Source organism: Myotis myotis, unplaced genomic scaffold (genome assembly GCF_014108235.1).
Source record: "Myotis myotis isolate mMyoMyo1 unplaced genomic scaffold, mMyoMyo1.p scaffold_m19_p_7, whole genome shotgun sequence".
Lineage (NCBI taxonomy): Eukaryota > Metazoa > Chordata > Mammalia > Chiroptera > Vespertilionidae > Myotis > Myotis myotis.
This window is the reverse complement of record NW_023416379.1, coordinates 34,470,737-34,481,273: the sequence shown is the minus strand read 5'-3', so window position 1 is coordinate 34,481,273 and position 10,537 is coordinate 34,470,737. Positions and strand designations below refer to the sequence as shown.

Below are 10,537 nucleotides of genomic sequence, written 5' to 3'. Positions count from 1 at the left end.
CGCGCAGCCATCTGTTTTGCTGTCTGTCCCCCAGTCTCCCTCTCAGCATCTCTTTTCCCTCCAACTCCTCCCTGCTTCCCTCCCGCTCCGCCCCTTCCCCTTCCCCCCGCTCGGGGCTCCAAATCATCCCCGGCCGTTGCCAAGGAGACAAGCCGATACCAGGCAAATAGGCATTCGAGAAGGAAAGGGGGGAAAGCGACACCGCAGCCTAGTAACAAAGGAGCAATAAAAGTGGCCCCCAAACGGAGGGCTGAGGACGTGTCTGCGAGAAAATCCGAAAGCGAGCTAGCAATCACCCAAAGCTAAAACGGGGAGAAGGGTGCAGAAGAAGAGGGAGTGATGTATGTTGGGGGCGGGGGGGAGGGGGACCAACAGCCTAAAGGAGCTTTTGAGAACCGCCTGGAAGGTGGTTTTGGATCATCCCAGTTTGCTTTTCAAGTTGGAACTCCGCTAATACGGGGGATTCGGATCCATCGCGGCGGCTGGGGTCTTGGATCAGGTGCTTACACATTTGGCAACATACACGTCTAGGGGCACGTCTTTCCAACAGCTCTGGGGATTTTGACTTCGTGATTGAATGATGCTTCTGAAGGAAGTGGACAATGAGAAGAGGAAGCTTCACGTAACTATGCAGTTTGCTGATTTTCAAAGCAATACTTGGACAAAGAGTTGTTGGCTGTAACCATCCATCTTTTTCACTCAAAGCGTGACCCATTTGCCTGCAATGAGCAGGAACTAAAACTAAGAATTCAGAGCCAGCAAGCATCAGGAGAAATGAACCTCGACTGCTTCTCAACTCCATAAGTGAAAAATTATCCGTTTCAGGGTCACTAAATGTAAACGAGAAAAGGTGGTCTTGGTTCCGACACGAGTGAAACTTTGGGAGCAAACATTTCAGTGGTAGGAGAATACTTATTAATTAGGCTATCGCCTTGATTTTTGCCCCACCCCCACCCCATTCTTTAAATCAGTGTCTAGCTTTTCACACACAGATAGCGTCTGGCACTTCGGTGGCAAGGGGTGCAGATGGAAGGACCCTGTGTCCCCTTATAGAAGCTTGTTCTCCAACCCAGGTTACACTTGGAACGTTCAGGGGTCTTCTTGCTGTCTCTCAACATACAGTTTCTCCCTAGAACTGTAATCGTCAATCCGGTTGTTTAGAATTTCATCGCTCCTGCCTCCCTCCCTGCCTGGAGTACACTCGCTTGCATGCACATTCACACACGTTCAGAAATAGAGTCCATCAGATCCTGGCAGTGGGCTGAAAGCGATTCATATCGACACGAATTGCATCCCAACAGTAAATATGGATTCGTGCGCTCGAGACTGGCTCCTTTCGCCATAAAGGAAAACTGTCGTTCCATATAGTGACAAAAGGCGAACCGTTTTTGATCTTTTGTAAATGGTTCTCTCTCTCTCTCTCTCTCTCTCTCTCTCTCTCTCTATATCTATATATATATATATATATATATATATATATATATACACACACACACACACACACACACACACACCGTGTAGGGGGGTCACTAATTGGTAATTGTCAGAGAGGGGGTACTTGATGAGCGCCGCAGGCCAATCTCGAAATATTTTATTTCATGCCAATGTGGGATAGGGAAGGAGTGTGGCTTCGGCTGCTTGCCGCTTTTGCATTTTCCACATCTGGCCTACAGACCTAATTCTAACTCGCGATCTCGTTTGATGAAACTCGATCTTCGTAGTTTAAATACCTTTCAATTTGGGGCGATTTAACATTTGCAGCCGTTAAAAAAACAAACCTTGTGCAGTATCTGTGAAACCAATATGGACCACGGAGAAAGAAAACATGCAGCACACAAATCCCAACCATTGTCTTTAACACACACACGCGTGCGCGCGCGCGTACACACACACACACACACACACACACACACACACACTCGGGTAAGATGGGGGAGGGAACCGAGTGGAGGGAGACAGACGCGGATATAGACCGACGAGAGTCAAAGCGAGTCAAGTTAACGCTTTCTCCGCCCCCATCCACAAGTACCCCCCTCCCGCGTTGATTAATTACAAACAAAGCAAGCCAGTCGAGTGGTGCATTATTATTTTCAGCAGAGGTAGGCGAGAACCATGTATTTTTAACTGATTTGTTTATTGGAAGGACATTAATTCTCGGTCCAAAACTGATATTCAAATCGTTTGCAAAGCGCGGCTCCATTGTTCGCCCGGCGCGCAGGCCCCGCCCCCTGCTTTGTGTGCTGCGCGCGGATTGGCCGGCGCGCGCAGGGGCCGCGTCAGCGCCCGTGAGCCCATTCATCTGTGCACTTGGGCGTTGGACCCCGCATCTTATTAGCAACCAGGGAGATTTCTCCATTTTCCTCTTGTCTACAGTGCGGCTACAAATCTGGGATTTTTTATTACTTATTTTTTTTTTAAAAAACTACACTTGGGCTCCTTTTTTTGTGCTCGACTTTTCCACCCTTTCCCCTCCCTCCTGCGCTGCTGCTTTTTGATCTCTTCGACTAAAATTTTTTTATCCGGAGTGTATTTATTCGGCTCTGTTCTGTCCTCTTCACCACCCCCACTCCCCCCTCCCTCCGGTGTGTGAGCTGCTGCCGCCGCCGCCGCTGCTGCCGCCGCTACTGCTGCTCGCCCCGTCGTTACACCAACTCGAGGCTCTTTGTTCCCCTTGGATCTGTTGAGTTTCTTTGTTGAAGAAGCCAGCATGGGTGCCCAGTTCTCCAAGACCGCTGCGAAGGGAGAAGCCGCCGCGGAGAGGCCCGGGGAGGCGGCTGTGGCCTCGTCGCCTTCCAAAGCCAATGGGCAGGTAAATTCTACCTGTGATACCGGTTGTTTCTTTGATGTCTTTCTCTAGTCCCGACGCTGCCCCTTTCCTCCTGGTCGCTCCCGAGGCGCATTCGGCGGAGGGGAGCGTGGCTAGGTTCCAGTCTGAAAGTTGAATGGAAAGCGATAGCCTAAATTGTCCCCTTCTCACCGGTGCGGTCTCCCCCCGGCCCCAAAGGAGCGGTTCCCGGAGAATCCTGGCGAATTCTTGTGTAGACGGGAGGAAAGAAGTGATAAAAATCGTCTAAAATGGCGTGTTTGGAGCTTGGCAGAACGTGACCAGCTAGATGCTAACCCCCCGTCGCCCCCGGCCAGGTTGCATTTGTGTTTGGTCGACACAAAGGTGTCTGGGTGGCTCTCACGTTTGCTGTCGAGGTCGGATCACCTCCCAGATTTCTGAGCTGGGGTGATGGTGTGTATGGGCTGGGAACGTGGGGGTGGGGGCGCGCGACGGGATGGCGGTGGAGAAAGGCGAGGAGGGAAGGGCGATCTTATTGTGCGCCGAGGCGGCGCGCCCCTGGGTTCTTGGAAAGGCGGCTGGCTGCCCGGCCGGAGCTCCACGGAGCGTTTCGCTGTCGTTCGATGGGGCTTTCCCACTGTTCTCAATCCTGATTCCCTACTTCTGGAGTTACACCCCCATTTTATTTTTAAACGGTGCCCCTGGGATGGGAAGACTCCGCGGGCGCTTGGAGAATGTGTCCAGGTAGTCAGGAAAAGCAAAGGCAGTGGGTGTGTTTCGGTCGGGATTTCAGTGTGCGTGGCTCCTGCCCAGACCCCGGCGGATGGCCACGGTTGGGTGGACGCGAGAGGTCGGCCACGGGTGGCCGCTTCGCAAACACTGGGCACCCACCACGCCTCTTTTCCTAGAGCAGAGGCCGCGTCGCTTCGCCTGCTCTAACCTCCTGGGGAAGGCAGGCTCTGCCAAGAGGCTCTGAACCCGTTAAAAATGCAAAACGAGCCGCGCCCCGGCTTCGCAGAATCCCGGGCGAAGGCGGGAGTGGAAGCAGAGGCGAGACTTTAGAAATAACGTGTTTCCCCCCACCCCCCACCCCCCTGCCTTGTGGGTTTCCTTTCCACCAGGATCGCGGCGAGCCACCTGAGCTTTGTTTGCGGACTCTCCGCGGCGCGATCCGGGCTCGGGGGCGCCCCGGCCGGCCGGCAGGGCCCGGTGGCCCGGCGGCCCCGCCCCTCCGGGCTCGCCGCCGGCGCCCAGCCCCGGGCGGTGGAGGCGCAGCGCCCCCTGCCGGCCCCGGCCCCGCTCGCGGGCGCAGGGTCTTGGCGCGCGCAGCGCGGGGGCGCTGGCTGGAGCGCGGGTCCCCCCGGGGAGTTCCAGGTGTTTCCCGGGGCCCTCGGGGGTGGGGGAGACGGGGGACGTGTCATCCGGACGCAGACCGACCACCGCCTCTGGCCCGGCGCCTGCTTCCCAAGGGCGTCCGGGGTGTCGTGCGCTACGGGGCTCCTTTCCATCCCAGCCCGCGAGGCCGGGGCTGGAGTGGGTGCCCTTCGCCCCCACGTTTCAGACTCGCCCGTTCGCATCCGCGGGGCGTCGGTGGGGCAGCCGCGGCGACTGCTGCGCCTTCCCGCGCCGCGGATGGCACTGCCCCCGTTTCTCCCTGGCGGTCTAGCCTGGGCCGCGGCTCCCGCCTCCCCGGGCAGAGATGCGGCCCCACAGCCGGAGGGCCCCGGGGGGCAGCTGGCTCTTCCCGGTGCCGGGGCGGGGGTGGGGGCGGGCACGGCGGCGCCCGGGCCGCGGCCCTGACGCTCCCGCTTTTTCTGCTCCGCAGGAGAACGGCCACGTGAAGGTCAACGGCGACGCGTCGCCCGCGGCCGCCGAGCCGGGCGCCAAGGAGGAGCTGCAGGCCAACGGCAGCGCCCCGGCCGCCGACAAGGAGGAGCCCGCGGCCTCGGGGAGCGGGGCGGCGTCGCCCGCCGCGGCCGAGAAAGAGGAGCCCGCGGCCGCCGCCCCCGACGCCGGGGCCAGCCCCGCGGAGAAGGAGGCCCCCGCCGAGGGAGAGGCCGCGGAGCCCGGCTCGCCCTCGGCCGCGGAGGGGGAAGCGGCGTCGGCCGCCTCCTCGACGTCTTCGCCCAAAGCCGAGGACGGGGCCACGCCCTCGCCCAGCAACGAGACCCCGAAAAAAAAAAAGAAGCGCTTTTCCTTCAAGAAGTCCTTCAAGCTGAGCGGCTTCTCCTTCAAGAAGAACAAGAAGGAGGCGGGCGAGGGCGCTGAGGCCGAGGGCGCGGCCGGGGCCTCCGCCGACGGCGGCAAGGACGAGGCCGCGGGGGGCGCCGCCGGCGCAGAGGCGGGCGCGGCCCCAGGGGAGTCCGCGGGGGCGCCGGGCGAGGAGGCCGCGGCGGGCGAGGAGGGGGCGGCGGGCGGCGACGCGCCGGAGGCCAAGCCCGCGGAGGCCGCCGCGGCGCCCGAGAAGCCGGCCGCCAGCGAGGAGGCCCCGGCCGCGGAGGAGCCCGCCAGGGCCGAGGAGAAGGCGGAGGAGGCCGGGGCCAGCGCGGCGGCCTGCGAGGCGCCCTCCGCCGCGGGCACCGGCGCGTCCCCGGAGCCGGAGGCGGCCCCCGCGGAGGAGGCGGCCGGCTCGGCCTCGTCGGCCTGCGCGGCGCCCTCCCAGGAGGCCCAGCCCGAGTGCAGTCCGGAGGCGCCCCCGGCGGAGGCGGCAGAGTAAAAGGGCCAGATTTTCTGAGATAATCCAAGAACTTTTTTACCCCCCCCTCCCCCCCGTTTGTTTGTTGGAGTGGTGCCAGGTACTGGTTTTGGAGAACTTGTCTACAACCAGGGATTGATTTTAAAAGATGTCTCTTTTTTTTTTTGTCCTTTTTTTTTTTTTTTAAGCAGCCGATTTTGGGTTTCTCCCCCTCCCCACAGATCCCATCTCAGATCATTCTGTGACCACCATTCCAACAGGTCGAGGAGAGCTTAAAACACCTTCCTCTGCCTTGTTTCTCTTTTGTTTTTATTTTTTTGCATCAGTATTAATGTCTTTTGCATACTTTGCATCTTTATTCAAAAGTGTAAACTTTCTTCGTCAGTCTATGGACATGCCCATATATGAAGGAGATGGGTGGGTCAAAAAGGGATAGATATCCGATGAAGTGCTAGGGCCCGTGGGGACGCGGAGTGGTGCATAGCGTTGCCAAGATACTGTGCCACCGCAAAGGATGGTGTAAAGGCTTAGGCTTTTTTCTTTCTTTCTTTTTTCTTTTTTTTAAGAAAAGTTATTAGGATGTATTTTGTGAGGCAGGTTTACAACACTACAAGTCTTGACTAAGGAAAGAGAAAACACCAATACTCAGATTTTTAAAAAAGATTATAGCCCTAGGAGTTCATTTAAACCATAGGAACTTTTCACTTATCTCATGTTAGCTGTACCCGTCAGTGATTAAGTAGAACTACAAGTTGTATAGGCTTATTGTTTATTGCTGGTTTATGACCTTAATAAAGTGTAATTATGTATTACCAGCAGGGTGTTTTTAACTGTGACTATTGTATAAAAACAAAAACAAATCTTGATATCCAGAAGCACATGAAGTTTGCAACTTTCCACCCTGCCCATTTTTGTAAAACTGCAGTCATCTTGGACCTTTTAAACACAAATTTTAAACTCAACAAAGCTGTGATAAGTGGAATGGTTACTGTTTATACTGTGGTATGTTTTTGATTACAGCAGACAATGCTTTCTTTTCCAGTCGTCTTTGAGAATAAAGGAGAAAAAAAAAAATTCTTCAGATGCAATGGTTTTGTGTAGCATCTTGTCTATCATGTTTTGTAAATACTGGAGAAGCTTTGACCAATTTGACTTAGAGATGGAATGTAACTTTGCTTACAAAAATTGCTATTAAACTCCTGCTTAAGGTGTTCTAATTTTCTGTGAGCACACTAAAAGCGAAAAATAAATGTGAATAAAATGTACAAATTGGTTGTGTTTCTTTATGTTCTGATAAAATACTGAGATTTCTAGGTCTTAGGATAATTTTGAGGAAGATCTTGCATGTCATCAAACAGTAAATTATCTTGTGGTTTTTAATCTGAAGTTTTTAAACTCTGAAATTAATAATCAGCAGTGTCAGATTACATACAGGCAGATCTTATAACATTCCATGTCAAATCTGTTACCATTTATCTGCATTTAGTTTTCATTTAAAAATTGAACATTTACTTTTATTGTAGTTATATAGCATGTCAGAATAAGTCATTTAATACAACAGTATGGGACCGAAGACAATTTAAATGTCTGTGAAAATTTCATAAAACAATCTTTTTGTTATGCAGATCCAGAAACTTAAATTGATAATGACTGAGTCCATTTAATTCAAACTGCAGATGGGTCATGTAAAGTGGCCAAATGTGTTTCAAAAATTGATGCTGTATTACCTACCATTGTAATTGCTTAATGCTTGGCTGATTTCCAAATTATTGCTTAGATTGTGTGTTATACCTTAGGAAAACAGTCTTATGTAAAGAAGTAATGGTGATGAATGGACAACACTGTCAATTTATGGGCCTTTAGTACTTGTTTCAATTCAATAATTGTAAGCAGTTCTTTTAATGAAAGTAGTGCATTAGCATCTTGTTACTCAAAGGAAAAGATAGAGAATACTTATATAGTAATAATCCTTACTAGTTTACCTCCTTTCTTTTACCACCTTATAACTGGATTTCTTTACCCTAAACTCAGTTGGATTTTAAGATAAAGATATGTATCAATTACCATTACTTTTAAATACAAAGAAAATTTGTTTACGCACACCCGCTTTACTATCTTGAGCAGTGTGCCTTGTAGGGTTCACAATAAGTCAGTGAACCACATAACAACTGAATGCCAAATCTTAAACTCATAACAGATTAGTTTTTGAAATGCCTTTTAATTGGAATAATGGATCAAATAATAGTTCATGACCCCTCATTAAACTTCTTACCCATTAAAAAGATCACATAATGTTTGGAAGAATGTACCTGAGTTGGGGTTTCTTTATTTGGAGGATGTTTGAAAGTTCAAAGTCAAATCTGGTGACCAAAGGACTGCTGTATCAGGTCTTTCCCACCTTACTAACTTTTCTTAAACACCTGCTTGGCCAAGTACAGTGCCTGGTATGTGGTAGGATTCAGAAAAAGGATTTTAAAAAGTAACTCTTGAGTAGTCAAAAATACTGTGTAGTTAACTATATTGCTAGGTTTGCTCTTTTAACAGCTGGAATTTATTAAGATGCATTATTTTTATTTTAATCATTGCCTAAAAACACTTTGGGTGGTATTGATGGAGTGGTGGGTTTTCCACCAAGTGATTAAATGAGATTTGACATATATCTTTTCATCCAAAGTTTTGTACATCACATTGTTTTCTAATGGGAAAAAAATGTTAATATGGCTTTTTTTGTATTACTAAACATAGCTTTGAGATTAAGGAAAAATAAATAACTCTTGTACAGTTCAGTATTGTCTGTTAAGTCTGCATTGGTAGTACGTATAACGACATTTGCTGTGGTTATGAAATACTTCCTCTGGATTATAATAATCACTTGACCCAGTTCCTATTGCTTGGAAAATAAAGTTTTACCAATTGATACAATAAAGCTTGCTAAAATAGGATTTTTTACAAATTTAATTTTAAAATGCAAGTTTTAGAGAAAAATTTTAAATCTTAAATGCTGATGGTAAGTATAACTTACTCAATTCAGGAATTTAGAAGGTATGCTTGGCATAATTTGGATATAAAACATCCATTGAAGCTGAGTTATATGCTCACAAATAAAAACTTTTAACAATGGTACTTAATATATTTGAGAAACAATACAACTTGTTTATATTTTTCCCTCTCGAATATAAACATAAGTTTCAATTAAGGTTAGGGATTTGGGAGAAGGGTGCTTCTGGCATTCATACATTTTCAGTTCATCCAACTGGCAGTGGGATATAGTTAACATAGTTAGCTTTTGAAAATTAAATTTAAAAAAAGTGGTTAAGTAACAGGGCTGCTAGCTCTTATCTTTCCTTTAATTATTCACTCTGCAAATTGAGCACTTTCCTCTCCACTTCTCATCTACATGAAAGTGCTTAAAGCAGGGTGTAGCTCACAGGGATCTTACAAGGCTTTCAATCTGAAATGTTCCCGTCCCTGCTGGGGATTGACGTTTGAGCACTCCTTTAAATTACACCCAGCAATGCTATTTTTAAAATGGAAAATATTTTTTAAAAGGTGTGAATGTTAACCATATTTTAGGTTACTGAATTTCTGATCCCGAGATATTGACTACAGTTCTCAACATGAACTTTTAAGACAAAACAAAAATATCCACCCTCATAAGATTTAGCAGCTGCAAGTATATAAAATAATTATTACAAAATTCTAGAGATCCTTATAATCACACTTCTGGTGCTTTGATTAAATTAGAGCATAAGCCTTTTTAGTACTAGTAAGTGAGAAAAGACTGTCAGTTGCTGCTATTACAGCTCTCGTGTTTGGGGAAAGGTGAAAGGCAACAGGACTACCCATCACTTACGATTTCAGTAAATATAGCAAATCTCAAAGATTGTCTTCCTAGCAAGTTAGCAAGTGTCCCTTAGATTTGACATGTGAATTAAGGACTGGATAGAGTGCTAGAATTCTGTACCTAGGTAATTGGTGAGGGAGGGGGGACAAGAAGAGGGAAGGAATTCTCAAGGAGAGTTATAAATTGGAACTAAGAAAGCCCTCAAAGCAAGTCTTTGACAGATGAAATTTGGAACGCACCATCCGACAGAAATAGATGCAAGACACATAATTTTCAAACTTTTTTTTAGTAATCACATTTTTTAAAATAACAATCTGTATCCGAAATACTTAAATGTATAACCAACGTGAATATTACTGTGATATTCTACTTTTTCTTACCAAGTTTTTAGATCCAGTGTATTTTATACTTAAATCTCAGTTTGGACCAATCACATTTCAAGCGCTCATTGTTCACTAGTGGCTGCCATCTTGGAGAGCACAGCTCTAGAATAAGAGACTGATAGTCAAGGTGTGAGTAGGAATGGTAGATAGACACTGTTTGCAAAGTATAGCTTGTGTAATTAATTTAATGAACTTCAAGGGTTTAACTTTTGAGCCAAGGTTGACTTTTAAAATTTCAAACCTTTTAAGCATATAACATTGATGTTACAAATAAATATAGTGAGATTCTGAATAGACTTGTTATAGGCTGAAAATTATGTCCCCGCTAAGTCCACATTGAAGCCTTAACACTCCCCCAATCCCACCCCAGTACCTTAGAATGTGACTGCATTGGGAGATAAGGCTTTTGAAGAGCTGATTAAGTTAAAATAAGGCTGTTAGGATGAGCACTAATCCAATCTGACTGCTGTCCTTGAAAGAAAGAGAGAGAGAGAGAGAGAGAGAGAGAGAGAGAGAGAGAGAGAGAGAGAAAAGGACATACAGAAACACCAGGGGCACACGCACATAGAGAAAAGACTATGCGAGGACACAGCAAAAAGGTGGCCACCCACAAGCCTTAGGAGGGAGGCCTCAGAAGACATCAAACTGTCAGCACCTTGAATTTGGACTTCTGGCTCCAGACCTGTGGGAAAACTGTTGTTTAAGCCACCCAGTATGTAGTATTTTATTAGAGCTGCCCAGCAAACTCTTCCAGGACTCTAGGGTAAGAAGGGGAAAATGGGCTGTCCTTACCTGAGGATGTACAGAATTTTACATGCTTGCTTTTTCTC

General features: G+C 48.2%; 1 protein-coding gene across 1 annotated transcript; it reads left to right on the top strand.

The window, feature by feature from the left end:
* The first annotated feature begins 2,257 nt into the window (after positions 1 to 2,257).
* MARCKS (myristoylated alanine rich protein kinase C substrate) lies at positions 2,258 to 8,264 on the top strand. Its single transcript, XM_036317317.1, has 2 exons — positions 2,258 to 2,809; positions 4,611 to 8,264. Exons 1-2 carry the CDS (start codon positions 2,708 to 2,710, stop codon positions 5,499 to 5,501), a joined length of 993 nt encoding a protein of 330 aa, XP_036173210.1. The 5' UTR covers positions 2,258 to 2,707; the 3' UTR covers positions 5,502 to 8,264.
* Positions 8,265 to 10,537: the final 2,273 nt, after the last annotated feature.

Coding starts and splice junctions, on each gene's coding strand:
- MARCKS (XM_036317317.1), top strand. CDS start 2,708: ATGGGTGCCCAGTTCTCCAAGACCGCTGCGAAGGGAGAAGCCGCCGCG. Junction 2,810..4,610: donor CTTCCAAAGCCAATGGGCAG/GTAAATTCTACC, acceptor TCTGCTCCGCAG/GAGAACGGCCACGTGAAGGT.